Consider the following 22,587-nt stretch of genomic DNA (forward strand, 5'->3'; position numbering starts at 1 on the left):
TGCTTATGAGATTATCACTAAAAACAACAAACTTTTACTCAAGCCATATCACACAGCTGTAGCAAGACATTTGATGCTCAAACCTGCACTCCTCCAACTTCACGGCTCAGGCTGGATGCTGCACTTCCCCCGCCCACTTACATGTAATAGTATAATAATGGGAGCTGTGGCTGGATGCGGACTTGGGGGTGGCTTTACGACATTTTGACTCTATTTGGAGTTGTGTCAGTCGCAGATGAAGAAAAGTTTTTTTCTTGTTCTTGAACTTGTGATTAACAGCAGAGCTCTTTGGTCAGACAGGCTGCGTCCTCACAGAGAGTCCGCACTAGGATGGGTGCTCTCCCGGCGCAGAGGAAACTATGGATGTGTGTTTTGATCTTTACAGGAATAACAGCAGTTTGCGGTGAGTTGTTTTGTCTTTGTGATGTTTTTCACGAGTAGCCAACAATATTGTAAATTGCAGAGGAAGACACACGGCGCACGAGGGGTAGTCTTGGATCTTAAAGTTTTTATTTCTACTCAAGTCTTCAACCAGGATAAAATACACTTGACCTGGCAACACGTCCAATCAGTTCAGGGAGTCACTGTTTTGTCTCTCTCTAATTTCCCAGTCGTACTTTCTTTTTTCTTGTATTGAGAAATAATTTGGGAAGTTAAGACAGTGATGGAATGCATCTTAATTACTCTTAAAGGATAGGTTCATAATTTTTCAAGCCTGTCTTCAAACAACAGTCAGGTGTCCCAATGAACATTTAAAGAAGTTTCTGGCTGTGATCATTGCTCATGTTCATACTGGCCATTGAAATATCTCTTTCAAATGTGCTTACAGTGTTAAATGATGGGGGACACAATCCACAGTCTTCATTTTGTTTAAAGTTGATCAGAAGCTAATATGACTTCTACATTACAGTTAATTAAATCAGGGAGTTTGTCAATCTTCCAAAGTTATTTTCTCTTTGGAATACATTACTGTGGCCATTTGGGCACCTCACATCAGTTTTTATTGGGTTACTGTGATATGTAATGATTGTCTTCATTAAAACTGAACAAAATCAGAGAAGAATGTTATTTTAATAGTTTAATTTTTAAATTATTTGACCTTTCTTTAACCGTGAGTCTGTTGAGATACAATATGTCTTTTACGAGGGAGACTTAGCTAAAATGGCAGTATAATAGGTATAGGGTTCAAAAGGTTACACACAAACACATTAATATACAAGAATCGCATCCAACGCAACAAAACTGGGTCTGAGAAATACAAGAGAGATCAAACTCAACTATTTAACGAGTCCCCTTTTGTTTCAGGTTCAAATGTCTGCACCTCTAGAGGGGCCAGCACATGCAAGCAGTGTCTGGCTGTGCACCCCAGCTGTGCGTGGTGCTTCCAAGAGGTGGGTTCGTTTTCCACTTCACTTCTTTCAGGCAATGCGCTTTCTGCCAGGCTGGCTGGTGCTGGGTGGTACAGATCTTTCCATCAACCAGCTATAATCTGCTGAGGAGGAATGTATGCTGATGTATAGTGGATTAGTTTTAGAGACAACACCTTATGTGTGAATTAATTCTTTTTGTTTTAAGTCAAATATACACCCAAAATCTGAACTGTTTTGCTTTAGATTTATGAACAAGCACGTCTCTCTTAGAGCTGGTCATTTTTAAAGCTGCTTCATTGACATTGAGTGGGCTGCTAATGTGAGTCCTGGCACTTCTGGCACACTGACTGAACTCGAGCGAGTGCATGGAGTGAGCCATATTTTCTGATTCGAGCTAATGACTCTGCGAGTCAATAAAAGTCAACCTGTCATTCAAGTGCAAAAAATTCTCAGGATGACATCAGCCTGGTGATTACTCTGTTTTGTGTTGTTTTTGCCTGGGAGCTCTTCATGTTTAGCATCAGCACTGTTTCAACAATGAAAGGGTGAACAGATATGATGGACATTTTGATTTAAGGTGGAATTTCCCTTTAGGACTACAGAGAGATGTTGGAGTGCTTCTTCATTCCAGGAGATTTAATAGAAACAAAGTTTTGGGCTATTCTGGACTTTTTCAGCTTTTAAATTGATACAATATGTCCTCTTGTCTCAACACAGCTTTGTTACAGATGGGAATTCTACAAATAAACCACCATTTGGCTGTACTTCCAAATCAGTGATAATGTTGCTGCAAACTGACTGCTTTTTCTGTGTCAGGATTTCGGTCATGGGGTTGCCAGCTCTTCTCGTTGTGATCTGAAGAGTAACCTGGTGGCAGCGGGCTGTGCTTCATCAGCTCTGGAGTCTCCAACCAGCAAACTGCAGGTGATCGAAGACCGACCCCTCAGCAACAAAGCAGCAGGGGCCACGCAGGATGTCACCCAGATCAAGCCCCAGAATCTCCACATCACCCTCAGGCCAGGTGAGCTTCTCCATCTGCTTTTTAGATCAGTGAAACATGTTCCAAACATACTGAAGCAGATCCAGATTGAAGTCACACAGGAAGACTTGTTTATTATTTATTCCAGGCTAGGGTTTCCTGTGCATAAATCCAAGTGTAGTGTAAGCTCTGTGTGATTGAAAAAGCCCTAATCATACCTTTATTCCATATGCCAGATGATGCCAAGCGCTTCACAGTGAAAGTGCGTCAGGTAGAGGACTACCCTGTGGATCTCTACTACCTCATGGACCTCTCTTACTCCATGAATGATGACCTCTTCCGTCTGAGGACGCTGGGAAAAGGCCTGGCAGAGGCCATGAACCGTACCACCAGCAACCTGCGCATGGGGTTTGGGGCTTTTGTGGACAAGCCACTTTCACCTTACATGTACATCTCCCCCAAAGAGGCTGTGAAGAACCCATGCTACAGGTAAAAGAAAAGGGCTTCAATCCTAATGGATTGATGTCATGCTGTCTTCTTACAGTAGTTCAATAAACAGTGCGTTATACAACAATATTGTGAACCATATTGTGAACAATAATGTAAATGAAACAAATTTAATGTGACGGTTACAATCTGTTACAAGATTCAAGAGGAACTTTACTCTCTGTCACATAGCTAGTCACAGAAATTAATCTTTGACATGGCTCAATCGAAGACAAACAGACAAATGTAACCGAAACAAAGTAGAAACAGTAAAACATAGCAGTAAAACATCTTCATTCCTCGATCAAATAATTCATCTTCTAACTTAATATTTGTGATGTTTGCTCAGATTTAATCATATTTTACTCTTAAAGGGAAAAGTTTTTGCTATTCTATAGCCTACAAGTAAATATTTTGCAATCTTATATGATCACCTTCATTTAGAGACGTGACCCCAAAACACTAAAAAATGGAAAAAAGTGAGGGCATTTTTCAATGAATAGTCTGACATTTTGGAAAATACACTTATTCGCTTTCCTTTCCATCAAGTTACAGCCAGGTTAGCTTATTTTAGCATAAAGACTCAAAGCAGGGGTAAATCCACAACTCCTGGTTTTTACACTTGTACAGATTAAACAAATTAGGTTTTAAATGTTAATTAATCAGCTTTAGAGGTTTCTGTTACCTTTCTACAGAGCCAGGCTAGATATTTCCAGTCTCCATTATACTAATCTAAGCTAATGCTAATCCTGGCTCTATCTAGCTACATGAATAAACGTAACTGTTCCTTTAAAATTGGCAACATAATGACAACAACGTCAAGATTAGCCACTCTAACCTGTTTCCATGTCTGTACACAAGACTGAATCCAGACTTCTCTACAATGGAAAGTTTATTTTAGTGGCAGCATTCTTAGATTTATCAATGTTTTACATTCCCAATACATGCCGAGCAGTGTCAGGTTCAGTGGTTGTTTATGACTGCATAAGTAACTTCATTATATACAGTAGATGATGTCATTCTCGTGAGGACATTATAAACACAGTGTTGTACCGTAAAAATGCAGGCACGCTCAGAGTCACAGCACTTGTTAAAGGCTTATGGTGGCTCCCTATTGCTTGGTCAGCTGTTGTGAATCAGCTTCAGGTAATCTACTCGGAGAACAAGAGTGTCCCAAAGCGGGCTAGTGTAAACCCAGCAGAAGGCTGCTCTCCCGGTTACAAACACTCTGCTGAGATTCAAACTCCAGGAATGTTTTGATAAGAGATAAGACAAGTTGAGGTTTTGGGTGTACTGTACAGAGTGAAAGAGGGGTCCACACAGAGCATTTGGGGAACGCATTGTTCAGAACAGTAACATTTACTGATGAACAGGTGAAACAACTCTGAAGTGCTTTTAACTGTTTGACCATTTTTAGCCATGTTAACAGTAGGTCTTTTAAGTGGTCTGCTATTGGATGGATTACCATGGAATTGTTTCCTAATGACTTTGGTGATCCACTGACTTTTCCCTCATGCACAGCTATGAGCTTGACATTTTTGGTTTGAGGTGGATTGCCATAAAATATGGTACAATCATTCTTGATGAATTGTAGCTTAAAGGCCACAATTCATCATGAATGTTTTCCCAGTTGTACAAGTACATTCATGTTTTGCTATGTTAAATGATCACAATTTCCTTTTAGAGATATTACTTCAAAACATAATACAAAACTGAAAAGTTAGTTAGGACATGCTTAATTTCATTTACTTATTTGTTTTCCTGTCTGTGAAGCTACAGCCAGGAAATGGTCAGCTTAACAATAGCATAAAGACTCAAAGCAGGGTTCAATGTAAAACCCCAAACAAACATTTAATTTTCTCAAATACTGTCATGTCAAGATGTCACCTGGAATGTGACTTAAAAATGCATGCAGTTCATTCTGATAATTACAGTTAATATGATACAAACAAAACATCTGTAATATCAGCAAAATCAAACTGGAAAATAGCTTACTAATATTACATAAGATTCGCAGGACTTTTTAAAAACCATTTAAATACATTTTTTAAACATATAAACTCAGCCACCTTGTAGTATGTAGCACATGTAACATCTAGCAGTTTGCTATATCCCTCCCAAAACATGTGTATAATAATGTGTGTTATCACTAATTAGACAGCTTTTGATCATTTGTGTCTGATAAAGATGTTGGAGATAAATGCACAAGCTGACATCAGCACTGTTGTTCTCTGATATTTGACCGATCAGTTCATCTCTCTTTGATTGACAGCATTAACACCACCTGTCTGCCCCAGTTTGGCTACAAGCACGTTTTGTCTCTGACGGAGAAAGTGGGCCGCTTCACAGAGGAAGTGAAGAAGCAGATGGTATCTAGGAACCGAGATGCCCCAGAGGGAGGCTTTGATGCCATCATACAGGCTGCTGTGTGCAAGGTGGAGAGCAACAGCCTGTGTGTGCACACACACAATTGTTTTATCATGTCACACACATATAGACTCAAAAACATGTCATTTCTAAACATATAAAAATAAACATTACATGATAAGATTTTAAAAAGTGTTGAAGGTAATCAAAAATGGCTTTGCTGTTGAGGTTTTGCTGATGTGTGTCAGCTAGAGACCGAATTAAATAGTTTGACCTTCCCTTCATTGTTTGATGGTTTAATGGAAACCAGGACCAGATCGGCTGGCGCCCTGGTGCATCCCACCTCCTCATCTTCACCTCAGATGCAAAGACTCATGTGGCTCTGGATGGTCGCCTGGCTGGTATCGTACAGCCCAACGATGGACAGTGCCACCTCAACTCTGACAACATGTACAGCATGTCTACCATATTGGTTAGTGTTCGCGTGTGTGTTTGGTGTTCAGAGACGATAATAACAGAAACATTTAGATGTTTGGGTGTGCAACTGCTAACCACACTGCCCTGTTTGTCGCCACAGGATTACCCATCTCTGGCTTTGATCACAGAAAAGATGTCAGAGAACAACATAAACCTCATCTTTGCTGTCACCAACCCTGTGGTTGCTCTATACCAGGTCAGCATATCTGCATTGCATTCAAGCATTTTGTTCCATTCAATCTCAGTTCAAATACTTTCATTTACAACACACTGAATGTACACTGACCCAATTTTGTATAGCCAAATAAAACAGAGACTAATGTTTTGGAAAAATTAAAATAAGTCAATTAAGCAAATGTTTTTAGATGGAAACTGCAAAGATGACAAATCACAGTCTGCAATCATTGCTTGTTGAACATGCAGTACACTTTAAACCAAAGTAATCCAAACCTCTATGGTTTAAACAGAGATTCTTGGATCATGCACTGGAAGAATGTAAATTCAAAATTAATCATGCTATTACACACTGTTCAGACACAGCAGGAGGATGCAAACTCAGCTTTTCCCAAACTGCAAACATCAAGAAAAACTGGGTGGAGTTTGAATGTGTCACACCTCTGCTTCCTTTATCAGTCAGAGTAACTGCCATGAGCTTCCCTTTTTGTTCTTTGTCTTTTTTTCCCCATCATTAACTGTCCTCTTTTAGTCCAAGATATATTGTATATATAGATATATCTTTGTCTCAACTCAACATTTTCCCACAAAAAGCTTTAATAAAAAATTCTAATGATGCTATACATTGATGGAAAATGTAATGACACATTATTATATAATTTCCACTCATTACATAATATGTGAAACATTTGAGTGTCAAAAAATGTTATAATGAATTTAATAACTCATAAGAACGTTTAAAAAATAATTGTCCCATTATTGCTAATTTTTATCATCTGATCATCAGCAGAAATGTCTTGAAATAATAAATACTGATTTGGATATTTACTCATTAAGGGTCATGACCAGGTTAAACATACTACATTTTCACAAGCTTTTAAAGTATTTGGAAGTTTATAAGGGGTGTAAATTATAAATATTTGTAACACATGATACACTATTGACTATGAATGGATCCTGTATTTTCCTTGACTGTGTAGTATGACAACAGTCTTCCAGTCTGTCTGTTTTTCTGTCTTGTAGAACTACAGTGAGCTGATTCCTGGCACCACAGTAGGAACTCTGTCCAATGACTCAGGCAATGTTATTCAGCTCATACTGAATGCCTACGCTGTAAGTTTTACACACACACACACACATACACACACACACACGCACACACATACATGCACACACATCCGTGGCTAGACAGTGTTTCAGGGGATGACACGCGTTTGTTGACACACACCCGCGGTGTCTGCGTCATACACGCAGTCGAGCCAAAGTCTTATTAGAAATTCCACAGTGGCAGAGCTATACAGCTGACCAAATGTGGGAGACTCCTTGCTGTGTTTGTTATTTATTCAGATTTTATTATGCAGAGTGAATGAGCTTAAAATGTAATCTATCATTAACCATGGCTGTGACTTGAACGTGAACATGATGAATAAATACGAGGAAGTCTCATGCACACAAATTGGGGTAAAATACTTGAATTAGAACCATTTCCCTTTTCACGTAGTTTATTCTTTTGCACACAATTAAAGAACAGAAGAAAAAGTCACCAACTTTGAAATTAGTTTTGAATCAGTAGGACTTGATCTCAGCTTCTGACTACCAAATCTGAACTCTTGACGTAAGTCTGTATACTTATCCATCTGCATGCATGTGTTTCTGCTCTTGATGTCACCAGAAAATTCGTTCCAGGGTGGAGTTGGAGCTTCAAGGTGTCCCGGAGGAGCTCTCTCTGTCCTTTAACGCCACCTGTGTGAATGGTGAGGTCATCCCTGGCCTCAAGTCCTGCTCTGGACTAAAGATCGGAGACACGGTCAGTCCAACGAGACTTTGAAATAAGGGCTGCAAGAATAGTTTCACATTAGTTTACATACTCACTCCATGTACAAATTTATCTTATACCAAAATCCAACAACAATTGTCAAGATAAGAGAATCAATGAACTATAGCTTGAGATAAATACATAAGTATATTATCAGAGTATTATATAAAAATACTACTTGTCCAAGGAAGCAAAGATATATTTGAAATTGGCTGGGAAACTATGTGGCTTGTATCACTATGTGTATTAATATTCTCATCCCCACACTTTTTCCACTGTGCATTGTCACATTAAGCAGTTACATTGCAAAAAGCACCCTTCTTGTCCCATTTTACATTTAGCCTACAAGATGTCTTTTCTTATAATAAGAAAAAAACCTTGATTAGATTAATTCAGTTGTTCTTAGTGTAGTTTCCATTGTTTTAGAAATGTTCAATAAGTTATGTCAATATCCTGCAACAAGATTGGATAAAGCAGACTACAGCAGAAAGTATTCAAAGAATTACCTTGCGAGAAAGTTGGATTTTTAATATCGCGCAATCATGCGAGAATCCATCTTGTCAGGCTTCATGTTTTGCACTTGAACCAGCAGTGTTTCAGACCAATCAGCATCCCACGAGGATTCTTGTGTGATCTCATAATCTTGTGAATTCAGCTGCCTCGCAAGGTAAGACAGTGATGGACAGATAGTTAATTTAATCATCTGCAAGATATTTTTGTGCTTACCCTTTTCCAAGCAGTTTTCAAGGATGATTTTTCAGATGGTTATGTGTAACAAACCATCTGGCATGTCAGGTTATTAAAAGAAGAAAACTGGATTTAAAATCCCCCCCAAAAATTGGTAGCCATAAGAAAATGTGTTCAACTTTTATGCCTACCTTTGCACCCTCAATCAATGTGCATTTATGTGGATTAAAAATACCAAGGGACTATTGGTGGTCATAATCACTCAGTTGCAAAAATAACATATCACATAGTTCCTTGTACTATTTTTCATTGTCTTTTTTCTTTCCATTCCTTGCTTGCTGCTATCTATAGTATATGTCTTGAATGTGGGATTTTCCCCGTTACTTTATGGTGTCAAAAAGCAAATGATGGAAAAAAGTGGATCAGCGCTGTCTCCAGTCTTGTCTTTTTTAGTTGATGTTTTCTTGTCTTTCTGTCCTTTTTCTATCAACTCTGTTCTTTCTTAAGCAGAGCAAACTGTCTGCTTAAAGAGCTCCCTCCTCCCCTCTTTTGCATTTTTTCTTTATCGCAACTTCTTTGGCTCTTTTCCTCGCTCTCTCCTCACTCCAGGTGACATTTTTTGGCCTCTACACATTTCTTTTTCTCTGCCTCAGCTCCTCTTATTTTCTCCATATATGGCTGTCTTTCCAGATGTAGTAACTGCCCACTTTTGGACATTTACCAGATTTGGATGTAATGCTGAATGAACAATTACTTTGACCAAATACATATGGAGGCATTGCCCATGTCATGTCTTTAAGCTGTTTCTTGTTAAAGGAGCTTACAGTAAATAAACAATGTTTTAAATTTGAGCAGCCATTAAATGAATGAGCCATTTAAGTGAAGTTGCATGTTATGTAATGTGCACAGATGCATGATTTCTGTATTAGCCACAAAACATCCATCACACTATCTACACACATTTCATTATCCCCCGTCTATGTCTAATTATGTAGAATCTGGATGCAGAATCTCTTTGCCATGAAAAAACATTTAAGCTAAATTCTTCTTTAATCCATAATTTGACGTTACAATGTCACTTCCCTTCCCTCATCCAGGTCTCTTTTAGTGTGGAGGCCAGAGCTCGTGGTTGTCCCAAACAGAAGAAAAAAACCTTCATAATCAAGCCTGTAGGTTTCAAGGACTCCCTCTCCATCACAGTCACCTTTGAGTGCGACTGCAAGTGCCAGACCAAAGCCCAGCCCAACAGCCCGAAGTGTAACCATGGCAATGGCACCTATGAGTGTGGCATCTGCCTGTGCCACCCAGGTCGCTTGGGACCACACTGTGAGTGTGCCGAGGGCGACTATAATCCCACAGAGCAGGACCGCTGCAGTGGGCCAGCGAGCTCCAGAGGGTCCCAGTCTGTGATTTGCAGTGGCCGTGGGGACTGTGTGTGTGGCCAGTGTGTGTGTCACAGCAGTGACTTTGGCAAAGTCTGGGGCAAACTGTGTGAGTGTGATGACTTCAACTGCCTGCGCTACAAGGGAGAACTGTGCTCAGGTAAGATTGTGACCTTATAACCTTATAAGCTGAACTGACATGGAGGCAGAAGTTTTTGTCTTAAAATTAATTTACTTGAGCATTTTATTCTGTCAATAGACAGAAAATCAACTTGTAACAATTTCAGTTTTCAATTATTTAAGTTATCAAGAAAAAAAGTCCATGATTACAGCTTCTAAATTGTCAGAATTTGCTGCCTGTCTATGTGTCACTACAAATTGAGTATATTTGGGTTTTGGACTTTTTCCAAACATCACTTTGAAATTTGCTGAAATTAAGATGGGCATTTTTCATCATGTTTTTTTCTTTTATGGACCAAATATTAAGCAGTTAGAAAAAAGTATAGTAGATTAACAATTAAAACAATAATACAGCTAATCTTACATTGTAACCATATAAATGATGACCAAAACACAGTCCCCCTCATTTCAACACAACTTAATTGTCAGTGTGCCTAAGGATGTACTGTTTTTGCAGAGTTTCAGACTAAAAGAAAGAAAGGTTTTAAAATGTGTATGCTGAAGGGGGAAAGTTTCCACAAGCACTATTTTTTGACATCATAACTAATGTGGAAGCTAATCATGGTCCTTTAAGCAACTTAATCAAGTCTAAATTTGTATTTATATCATCTGCCACAAATTTACGTCAAAGGGCTTTACAATCTACAATCATACAACATCCTCTATCCTTAGACCCACTGAGTTTCCTACCTTGATCTATTTTGAACATTAGAGCTGCAGTGATTAGTTGATTAGAAAATGAATCACAACTATTTTTTAAAATTGACTCATCGTTTTAAGTCATTTTTGGTTGGACGGCAACAGCAGAGCCAGCTTTATAATAACAATTATCTGTGACTGACTGATTGAGTAGCTGAGTGAGGAGGTTACACGATTGGTCAGAAGATGTCAGCCAAAGGTGGCTAAAGCTTGGGACTGACAAGTACCTTTATAGTTGGGGCTGATTTTCAGTTGTATCTTAAAATGTATTTTGGTAAAGAAATTTTACTTAAAGAACATGATTTGTTATTAATATTCTCTAGTAATGAACAATATATAATTTATTTGGTCATTATTTTACATTTATAAAAAAAGATTCTTGAAGAAGTTACCATCTTCCATTTAAACAAACAGATCCAAGCATATATCTTCAAACATTTCATACACAATCCTGTCATATACTAGGTTTTGACCTACCCTTGTTTAAGAAAAAATGTTCCAGCTTGTTTAATGTGGTTCCTTCAGTTTTCTGTGATAGTAAAGTGAATATTTTTGGACTTGGTAAGGACAAAACAAGACATTTTCTGACATTTTATAGACTAAAATAATTAAATCAAGAAAATAATCAACAGATTAATTGATCTTTTTTGTTTTTTTATTGTTAGTTGCAACCATACTGTACATACCGGTTACTAAAGTGTGAGTGGAAACCTGAAACCTCCAGTGCACATACACAGAGAATGAACTTTACTGTGAAGCAGGAGATATTGTATGTCTAGTAGTAAGTTAGAGTAAGTAAAGTAAGAGAATAAAGATAGAGAGGAGGTTAAAATTGTCATATCATCATGTCCATTATGGGTGTTTCAAGTATAAAATGTGTGTACATTTGTAGTCAGTGTTGGCAGTCCTCTTCACCACACTGACTTGCCCCTCAGTTCATCTGGGAAGAATTACATTCAGTAACAACCCCTTTCTGTCCAGGACATGGGCTCCATTCACAATAAACATATGGTGCGGTGCGTGTAACGTGTGTGTGTGTGTGTAAGCTCAGGTTGTGTATTTGTGTCAGCCAGGCCAAGCTTTTGTACCACAGAGTTCAACAAGATTCAGGAATAAAGACAAAGCTTTTTTTAAGTTTGATGGTAGCTTTGTCCAGTCAGGAGGGACTCTCATCTTTCTGAAAGTTTCTCTATCACAGGCGAAATTTCTAAACAGTGGCAATGAGGTTTTGTTTACCCATTGTTGAGAGCTTGAACTACTCTGCTTCTAGTGTTTTAAAGAAGACAGTATGTCATCAAGTCAAAGCGCATGATGTTAGCCTGATGATGTTTTTAGTTGAGATCTGTTCTGTGAGTGACTTTGGGATGAGCTGTGTACAGCAGGTGTTAGACATTACATAGGCTACAGAAACAGACAATTTTACACATTTACAAGTTTTTGTAGAAATCTTTCCAACAATAGAAATATACTTTCATGAAAGTAAGATTACCATTGAATAGACTTTTAAAAGATTTGACTAATCTGACTCATGTAACATTTAGAAAAAAACCTTGGCCTACTACTCTCATGTGTGTACATTAAATATAGAGCTGCAACCAAGAGGTGATTAGCTTAGCTTAGCATAAAGACTGGAAGCAGGGAGAAAAAGCCAGAATGGCTTTGTCCAAATATCTAAAATACACCTGTCAACACCTCTAAAGCTCACCTATGAACACATCATTTGTTTAATGCCTACACAAACAGTTTTGGACAAAGTCAGGCTAGCTGTATCATCCTGCTTTATACTAAGCTACCTAAGCTAATCACCTAACTTGTACATAACACAAAGACATGAGAGTGGTAACTCTTGAAAAGAAAGTGAATTTGCATATTTTCCAAAATGCCCGTCTATTCCTGTTAATACAGGAATAGCCGGACATTTTATGGCAGTAGTAAAATGTCAGACAGGAAACACAAAGAACGAATTAAAAGAAAATGACAAAATTGCCCCTGTAAGGTGCTAAGAACAGGGATCGTGTCGTCAAAATTTACAGGCCTTTATCACAACTACTTAACTTAATGGAGACATTTCCTCATAGTTACTGATTAGTTGTTAAAATACATGAACTGGTGTTGCTGAGGATATTTTAATTGAACTCTGCTAATTGCATAATATTTCTGCTGCTTTCCTGCCTCATACTTCATCACATTATCAGACCTCATATATCTCTCAACTCACACACATATCTGCTGCTCTCACACAGAAATGTTTTGCTGTATTCCCCAAAGCCCATAGATTAACATGAAAATACCTTTGTGCTTACTCATTGGCTGGTGTGATGTTAAGCTAAAAATAAACCCTTGTTTGGTCAGAAAATGGCCAAGAGGAGGGGAGTACTGGAAATGTTCTGCGAGTATGTGTGTGTAAAAAAATTAGTCTGCTGTTGTCTTGAAATGCCTTATACAGAGCAGAGGCCATTCTTCTTCCCCCGCAGAATGGTTTAATTAAAAGCCAGCGGTTCTGTGGTCAGGTGGTAAGGACAGTTTGGTCATGGATCTTTTATCCAGTCAGACTGTTCCAAGTGGTTTCCTGTGTCATTGTTTATCTGGGCATTGTTTTGTGGTGATAGGCCGCAATGTGTTTTGCATTGTCACTCTCTTATTGACATGCACACACATATGCCAGCATGCACAAATTCACTCACACACACTCTGAGTAATGCAGACACAAATAAAAAAGCCCCCCTAGGGACACAGTGAAACAGGTTTTTAGATGTCCAACAGTTGCAGAATCTGCTTTCTAGTGTTTGGGATTAAAAGCCAAGAGATCCATAATTACAAAGCTGTGAAATGTTTCAGCAAGAGATGCAACTCCTCAAGGTCATTGAGGACTTTGATACAGAGAATACAACACAGGCTTGTGGTGAATTCACTCATTTAAAATCCCCTAACCAGCAACAGCCAGTCAATACTAAGTCATGCTGAGCAGTCAAACATTGTTAAAATTCACCACAGCATTTCCCAAATTTCCAAAGACCCCAAATTTAGCCTGATAAATTTGGGGTCTTTGGAAATGTGTATGAAATAGTAGACAAGGCATTTCCATTTCCTGGAATTGTGCAGCCACAAACACATGTAGTCTATTTCTGTTTTAACATCATATAGCTTCAATGAACAGCTGGAAGGAGTAATTACTGAATATACTGCATTATGATACTGTCTGATTGAGTGGAATAAAAAGGATTATAAGAGACCCTTAAAGAAGAGCTAAAAGGGAATAATAGTCTTGTTGAAGAGGTAACTTATTATTTTACTAAAAACATGAGCTAATTTTAGTCTATCCAATTCGGTTGTTTTAAACAAATGATGCACAACCATTGAAATGACAATCATTTCAACCACCAAGTACTCCTGCTTATGAAGAATTCACTTGGTCACGTTGTCCTCCTCCCCTTTATTGTCTTTTCAATTGTTTTTCTTTCACTATACCACCCTTCTTTGGAAATAGAAGCTATACCAGTAAACAGTGTCAAGTGGCTTAGCCAAAGAGCCTTTATATTATATTAGGGCTAATTGGGCTAATGTAACAGTTACAGTAGTTGTACCTTGTACCATCAAACCATTTACAAACATGCAGAACTTGCTTTTAAATTCAAGTCAAGATCCCACTGTGTCTAAGAATAACAATTATAGCTCAGTGTGGAAATCTGTGCATAATATTCTGTAAAACATTCAATTAATAGTTGGAATTTTAACCCTCCATCTTTTTTCTCTCCCCCTTTATCCTTTCATGCTTCTCTCCCAGGCCACGGTGTCTGTAACTGTGGCTTCTGCCAGTGTGCACCAGACTGGCAGGGTGAGAACTGTAACTGCTCCAGACGTACTGACACCTGTATGTCCAGCCTGGGTCTGCTGTGCAGTGGCAGGGGCCAATGTGTGTGTGGGGCCTGTGAGTGCACTCAGCCCGGTGCCTACGGGGCCACATGTGACAAGTGCCCCACCTGTCCTGATGCCTGCACCATGAAGAAGTGAGTCTGTACACGGATGCACATACACACAGGCTTGTCTGGAAATCTACCTAAAATAAGCTGACGGCCTGGTTGATGGTTTTTTTTGTTCCTGGCAGGGAGTGTGTGGAGTGCAAACACTTCAAAAGAGGCAAGCTGTTTGAAGACAACACCTGCTCTCGAATCTGCAAGGATGAAATTAAGCTTGTGGATGAATTAGGTGAGACACCCTGCTGACCAAAAATACACAGTACAGGTCAAATTTTTGACTTGTACTGTATAGTTGTCACACACCTCAAAGGCCTCTTAAATATGAACAAAAACTTTGCTCTGTAATCTTAACAGCAAACTTTCAGAGAATTTCGAAAGTGTAGTTTACATCTGTTGATGGAAGCAGACAAGAAATCTGGGCTGGACATTTTCTTAGTAGTTATTAAAGTCCAAAACAGAGCTAAAACAAGGCAAAGGGTAGACTTTCATTTATCAGGAGGTGGAAACACACTTCTAAAAAATGTTAATGGTGCTCTCTGTCTACTGGAAGTGTAAATAAGCACCTTTTTGCCAACATTTTCACTTGTAAGTGATAATATGTCCATATTGTGCTTACAGCTTATTGTGCTGCCCTGAAGAAGCCCAAAAATCAATTAAAGTTGCATCAAAGATTAAGAAATATTCTTTGTGACCAAAAAAGACATAGCTAAATGTGCCTTGTGAAGTTTACATTTTAAGATAATCATTGACACACATGGTGTATCTAACAAACATGTTGAATGCCTTTCCTTTCTCATGAAACATTTGCCAAAGCAGATTTCTTTGATAATAGAGATTTTAATTATGCAGCCCATACATCAATGGAGAGAGTAGACAGGAGTCCAGGATGTCTTGTATTGAAAAGGTTTATTTACTTGATCAAGGATAAGTGAATGAATGATTAGTACTGTTATGTTCTGATGCTCCCTTCAATTCTGAAGTTTCTGTCCTCCGGGGATAGACTTTAAACCAAGATAATGCCACAGGTTGAGCCATGCCCAAATATGGGCAGATCCAACACATCTACAATATACAGAATTTAGTCTACTGGTCTATAGACAAAACATTGCTTAGACGACACTCAGGACCTTTGTCCTACATCCAACACTATATCAAACCTCTGACTCCAGTTACCTTTACCCCATTCAGGGAAAACAGTCAAATACATATCTGACCTTGGCTGCTATAGCAACACTAAAAGGATGCCTCCTGTTTTCCTCAAAAGGAGCAGACTCACTGCTTACTACTATCTCAAGGGGAGACAGTGTCTAAACCCAATATTTGGTCTGGCCTTGCTATGACTGCAAAGCCTAGTTTGACCCAGTGCATATTAGTTATGGAAAATTCCCTAACAGTCATCTTCTTCACTGCCTTTACTGACCCATCACTGCATTTGTAGATCAGTGGAATAGTTTGAAACCATTGACAGGGATGTGTATTATGTAACCTGCATAAATAACTCTAATCATGTGATCAAACAAAGGAGGGACCCATCCACAAAAACAATATCTGCACAGCACCACTAGAGGTCAAAAACCACACAACATACCTTTAACTATTCTTGGACTAACTGATGTACAATTTTCCTTTTGGTCCTCCATCCAGTACTTCATGATACAAATGCTGTGAACTGCACTTACAAGGATGAGGATGACTGCGTTGAACGTTTCCAGTACTATGAGGACGCCAGTGGCAAGTCCATCTTGTATGTCGTCAAAGAGCCAGGTAAGAGATGCTGCGTGAACCACCTTACCAATACAAACATTAAATTACAATAACGGTGGTTCATATTATATGTGGAAGAGATTAGGGAAGCCAAAATCACAGATGAGAATAGAGACTATGCATTTAGGATAAAATAGTCACAAAACCATTGTGATCTAACTTAAATTTGTTTTAGTAGTACTTTAGTATCTAAAAATATATATCCTTGCAAACTTCTTCACCTTACTAAGTCAGTGTGCTTTTTCTTCACTCGAGTACAAGTTGTCACTTCCCTGCTGCATGCCCTTCATCTGCTTGTTAAATGGCCAAACAGAAAAAGCGTGGGGCAGTAAAACAGCCTTTTAATGACCACCAGTGCCCGCAGAGAAAGTCTGTGCCGTGGGTCTGTCTTTAATGAATGCGTGTGTTTAATTTAAACACAACTGGGTTGCAGAGAAGTACACCAAAATTTGCCTTGAACATGGTGCACCCTGCCGTGTCAAAGAGGGTCGTAAACAGCTGCCCAGCTCCTTGAGGAACCGCTGACTCTACATATCCTCAAGAGGAGAACAGCAGAGGGAGAGAAAGGAAACTAAGTAAGCAAAAGAAAGGGATAGAGAACATTTTAAAAAGGGAAACATCAAAGACAGAGGAGAGGAAAATGGAGAACACAATCAGAAGAGAACTCAGCATTTTTCTCATTTAGAAGTTAATAAATAATTTGACAGATGTAATCTTTTAGCCCTAACATGACAAGATTTGTATGTGAGCTTTAATGGGATAGGGATCAAAAGGGTCATTTGAAAAGCAGGAAATAGAGCAAGGTAAGAATGAGGGAGAGAGGAAGAGGAGTGAAGCTTTGATGTTGGCTGTAAAACTTCACCCTGGTTGCCCCACTAAGTTACCCAACACTTAGCTATCCAAATACCAATGGGCATAAAGGCACACATTATCAAATGGTTAGATGTACAGTATACATCAAGGCTGGCAAACAAGCACACACACACACACACACACACACACACACACACACACACACACACACATCAACCAGATGGCTCTTATCAACAGTTGCTAGAAGTGTTAAGCTAAGGCATTTTTGTTAGCAATGAGCAAAATGAACTGTTGCCAAACTTCGGTTATGCTCTCAGTGATTGTGAACACAAATTTCACTTTAGAAAAGGCAATGGCGTTTTAAAGCCATTACAGCCCCTGAAAATGTCGTTTCAAATGTTATTTAGAATAGCACAGCTGTTGAGATGATGATGTGACTGCTTTTCTCCTAAACTTTGTGAACAACTATTTAAACTAGATGCTGTCAGAATAAAATGATGAATGACTCTACAACTACAATACTCTTCTCAGGTTTATACAGAACTTTAATTGGTGGATATAATTTTGGAGAACATCAACATATATGGAAAAAAACACAACAAGAAATGTGTTATTCCAGTCTGGTGTAGGACGTATTCATATGAGTGACTGTTTAAAAGAGAGGACTGTCAGTCATATATTGTACTGCCTTCTAAAAACTGGGCAAATCAAATTTTCTACTACATCTTGCCAGACCACAATGAAGAAGAGAGTATATCTGGCCTGGCAATAACAGGTTACTATTTTCCACTTCAGTCCATCATCCCTTGAGCTTTTTGTTATTTAACAGCCCCATTGGTCTCTGTTCATCACTGTTATCTGCCCTTGTCCTCTTGCATCACTTCTCAGAAATGATAGCCCTAAAGCAGCTGTCTGACAGCTAGAAGGAACCACACCACATTGTTTTCTTCACAAACAGTCCTGCGTCTGAAAAGTAGAAGTTTTTAGCAAAAGAAACATTAAAGGAAGCAACAGAAATGAAACAGCATTATGAAATCAGACTTCCTCTGGCCTGGCTTCTGGCTTATCTTGTCCCATTTGTCTCATTTACTCATTCCTTTATCTCTCCCTCCTTCCGTCCAGACTGTCCCAAAGGTCCAGACATTTTGGTGGTGCTTCTGTCAGTGGCAGGAGCCATTTTATTTCTTGGCTTGGCGGCTCTGCTTATCTGGAAGCTGCTGGTTACCATCCATGACAGACGGGAGTTCGCCAAATTTGAGGAAGAACGGGCTCGTGCAAAGTGGGACACAGTAAGTGACTTCAGCATGAGGCGGCAAGCGCGTGTAAATACTCTGATGTGCTGTACTCAGAAACTAATAATATAGTGTTTGTTCAATACCAAGATCAAGATACAGTTATATTATGTTTAGATTAAATGTTTTAAAAAAAATCATGCCCCTTTAATGTCTAACCAGTTGTGATAAGAAATCCTCATGCCAAACATGCCGGCACCTTCATATGGATACACGCAAAAGGCCACACACGCGGTCTCTTGCTCTTTTTTCCCCAACATGTTTTCGATTATTTTTGTGGCATGCTGTTACACCAAGCTGAACAAAAGGCAGCCAGCGGAAGGGCTGGGTTTACAAATGCTAACGCTAATTAGCCTTTACTGGTAATTGTGGCCTCAAAAACACCCAAATCCCAGAGGGGTGAAACCACAAAGAATCACAGGCATTGTAAGACGCTCCGTGAGTAACAGAAGTGAGAACATAAGTCATGTGTATATATTTATCTAAACTAAAAGCCAGGCTACCAGAAGGAACGACATTATGTGCATAATGGAGCGATTAGATGACATGCTATTTTAATTTCAATTATGTGATTCCCAAGTGACCTTTTTAGCTTTTCTCTACAATCTCAAATTACAGTCAGCAAAGCATTTCTAATGTATTCTGTCAAACTCGCCTTAACTCACATCTTTTCATGTGTATTTGACTCACAGGGACACAATCCTCTCTACAAAGGAGCTACATCCACCTTCACGAACATCACGTACAGAGGAAAAGACTGATGCTACTGAATTGGGATGAAATAGACTTTTACTGTCCTTTGTGGGAAGGCACAGAATCATGTGCAGGTCTCTACTGTCACAAGACAATAAATGATAATTAATTATTATATTTGTAAATATGTAGAAATGATTCTGAGGACATATTTTATCATGGATTTGTCATAAACACCCATTCATACTACACTGAGACATATGATCTTGTTTTGATCTAGTGTGATTGCCTAAGAAATGTTGTGTTGTGTCAGGAATAAATAAAGGTTTAGTACACCCAAATCACAAAAAAACATATATTTACATATTTACCCTTCCTGTGTAAATAGTTTTTATTTTATTTGCCCCTGTTTTGCAAATCTCTGAAGTCACCAAAAACCCGAATTGGGGGCAAATGGAGCCTAATTTGCTCAAAGCATCCAAAAATTACCTTTGAAAATGGAAATGGTGGGATGCGATATCCACATGACGGGATAACATTTGGGCTAAGTGGGAAAATATGACAAAAAAGGTGATTTGGGATAACTAATGCTTGAGGTTAGTGGAAGAATTGAAGGGCAGATAGTCATATGTGAAATGTACATTGTTTCCTGATCACAATGTTGGGATTTCCTGCCAGCTGTACTCAGTAGGACTACAGCAAGATAAACTGTCATAAGTTCAGTGACATTGTACAGATAGGATGTGGTTTAGAGTAAAAACTGTTAATTCACTGAAAACCGGTGCAGCTTCTTGTGTGCAAAAGGAGATAAACGTTTTCCTTTGTGTACAAGTGTTTATGATAGTGTGTTATAACTAAAATATGTGTACATCATGTGGCATGAAGGTCTAATGTTAATTAATGAGCTTTAATGACAACAAATATTTTCGAATTAATGACTAACTTAGTCTTGTGCACACATTACATTACAGGAATTTACTAAAGATTGCAATAGATAAATAATATTTGTTTTAAATGATTTCCGTTCTGAATAAATGATTGTGATATTGTGCGAAGACTGTCACAGAAGTGTGCAGGATTTTTTGTTAGCAATGCACTGCCTCCATCTCCTGGTCTCAAACTGCAAGTATGTGAAGTGGTTCATCTGTCCACAAGAATAACAGATATACAAGATGAACTATGTCATAGAAACTATTTATTATACATGGATCAGTAAGTTCAGAAGATTCAAGCAGTGCATTGCTGACAAAAAAAGCCTTGCACACTCATGAAGTCATTTAGTTATCAGTGCGTTAAATGTGCACAGGCTTTCTCAGTTTGAAAGATGCACTTATCATTTTTCCTGCTGCGTGATGACTACAGGCATTTCATAAAAGATGCTCCACAAACTGTTGTCAGCAACAAACAGAACAGTTGCAGAAATACTGAGGTTTCTAGAAAATGAAGTTCAGTGACATGTGAATGATATGACCATTAACCAAACCCACTGGGACTTAAACATGTTAAAAGTTTCATTTTAATGGAAATTTAAAATTGTAGTCATGAAACTTTAAAGCAAAGAAGCAAAACTCAACTTGATGAAAGGTGTTTCAGAGAGGTCTATGTGCCTTAAATCATACTAATTGTGCCTTTGTTTTGCTATCTGTGCTATGTATATGCATATAACTACATTCTTTATCAAGGTGTGGCTTGGTCGCATTTTATTTGCTTTGGTTTTATTTGTATGTTCGGTTAGCGCAAGAGCAAGGTAACTCTATTACAAAACACAGGCTTGAGTAATGCATGACGACTGACTGACTCATAACAATTTAATACAGGGTGTATCCTAGTAAATGTTCACTGTAAAGAAATGATCGGCACATGAGTTTATGTGACTTAATGGATAAAGTTTCATTGCAGTTTGCAGTTGGTGTTTACGTTTAGAGGAGATACTGCAGGCGCTCCCAGCAAGACTTTAAGGAGTCTCCTGAAGTCATCATCTGCTGGAGCTCTGTGCAGATTTTACGAGTCAAACTATTAGAATTGATAAATCCGACTCCCACTGAAAGGAGTGTGAAGATGGAGAAATTACCTGCTGGAACAGAAGAATATTTTTTTATTCTTCAAAAAGCAGACACTGCAAGTATTCAGAGTAGGACTGGTCTCCCCAAGTCAACGTGGCAGATTAGCCCTTAAACTCATTGCTACCAAGGTTTTAACTGTCAGCTGTCATGAAACAGGTAGAGGTCAGCATCCAGACAGGGACCAGGAATATTACCTGGTAGTCCCTCCAAGTCGGAAAGTACTGCTGATTTGGACAACCAGCAGCTCATACATTACACCTTGGTGCAAACAGGCAGGCAAAATCAGTTGTTGCCTTGATGATAGCAAGAGGTGCCATCAGTTATGCACCAGTTATGGTCGTTTTGAACAATTGCTGGTGTCCAGGTGTGGCACCATGTACAATATTCACCAACTCAAGTCCTTTACAGCAACAGGTGTGCTAATTATGTGTCCCAGTGTATTTAACAACAGCATGCTGTGAACCAATCCCCCGCCCATTGTGACTAACCTCCACAATAGGCTAGCACCAAGCTCCACTAAATTAGACAAAAGGAGAAAACAAACTACAAAAAGGTTACTAAAACAACATAGTTCAAACAATTAACAAAAGCTGTAAATTGAACTACTGTCACTTAGCATCTGATTAGTTTGGCAGACAGACCCTGTTCACCGCAGATGTTGTCATAGCAAGAAACGCAAAGGTGTAAATTATAACATTAATGATTGCTGTATTCCATTAATTGTCCCAGTAAGCCATATCAGTGACTGGACTTTGCACGACAAAATAATGCAGCAAAATTAATGTCAGTGTTGTTGTTGTTTTATCCAACATTCACGTCATGATGGTGCTGGGGAAGAGGTGGGCTGCACAATAGTTGGTCTGAAACACAGAGTGCAGAATTACAATGATATTAAAAAAACAGCACAGAGAATCTGATTGGCTGGAAGATCGTAGCAACAAAGATCACTGTCAGCTGTGGTGACATCAGAATGGAGAATGAAGGGATTTTGGAAAGTGTGGGAAAGTGGAAGTAACAGAAATAGAACAGAAGGAAATTATAATGTTCACCCATTATATTTAATGGCAGAGTGTGATGATAGCGATCTTCCATAATCAACTTAGGCCAATGCTTCATTTCAAAAATGAGAGATCAATTCAAAGCACAATGTTTACTGTGATAAGCAACCCAGATTTTCAGACCAACCTGACATAGTGGAGCGAACTGGTGCCGGTCTTCTCTCAGGCTCTTCTGACTGAGGAAGCGGAAACTGTAGCTGGGAGAGAAAAAAAGGGAGCTGGTGGGTAATGGTGATGTTAAAGGTTATGTGTGGTACATGCATGAGGATTGGCCCATTGGCATTTGTATTTAGTTTGACACACTTCAATT

At 38.8% G+C, this 22,587-nt stretch overlaps 1 protein-coding gene across 1 annotated transcript; it reads left to right on the top strand.

Annotated features, from left to right (window-relative positions):
• The first annotated feature begins 211 nt into the window (after nt 1-211).
• On the top strand, nt 212-19,444 carry LOC134003060 (integrin beta-3-like). Its single transcript, XM_062442176.1, has 15 exons — nt 212-403; nt 1,306-1,391; nt 2,187-2,391; nt 2,586-2,838; nt 5,108-5,270; nt 5,513-5,674; nt 5,780-5,875; nt 6,877-6,966; nt 7,526-7,660; nt 9,454-9,898; nt 14,402-14,624; nt 14,723-14,823; nt 16,239-16,358; nt 18,294-18,460; nt 19,156-19,444. Exons 1-15 carry the CDS (start codon nt 331-333, stop codon nt 19,222-19,224), a joined length of 2,388 nt encoding a protein of 795 aa, XP_062298160.1. The 5' UTR covers nt 212-330; the 3' UTR covers nt 19,225-19,444.
• The last annotated feature ends 3,143 nt before the right edge of the window (nt 19,445-22,587 follow it).

The sequence above is a fragment of the Scomber scombrus genome, chromosome 21, assembly GCF_963691925.1.
Source record: "Scomber scombrus chromosome 21, fScoSco1.1, whole genome shotgun sequence".
Taxonomy (NCBI): Eukaryota; Metazoa; Chordata; class Actinopteri; order Scombriformes; family Scombridae; genus Scomber; species Scomber scombrus.

Coding starts and splice junctions, on each gene's coding strand:
- LOC134003060 (XM_062442176.1), top strand. CDS start 331: ATGGGTGCTCTCCCGGCGCAGAGGAAACTATGGATGTGTGTTTTGATC. Junction 2,839..5,107: donor GTGAAGAACCCATGCTACAG/GTAAAAGAAAAG, acceptor TTTGATTGACAG/CATTAACACCACCTGTCTGC. Junction 5,271..5,512: donor TACAGGCTGCTGTGTGCAAG/GTGGAGAGCAAC, acceptor AATGGAAACCAG/GACCAGATCGGCTGGCGCCC.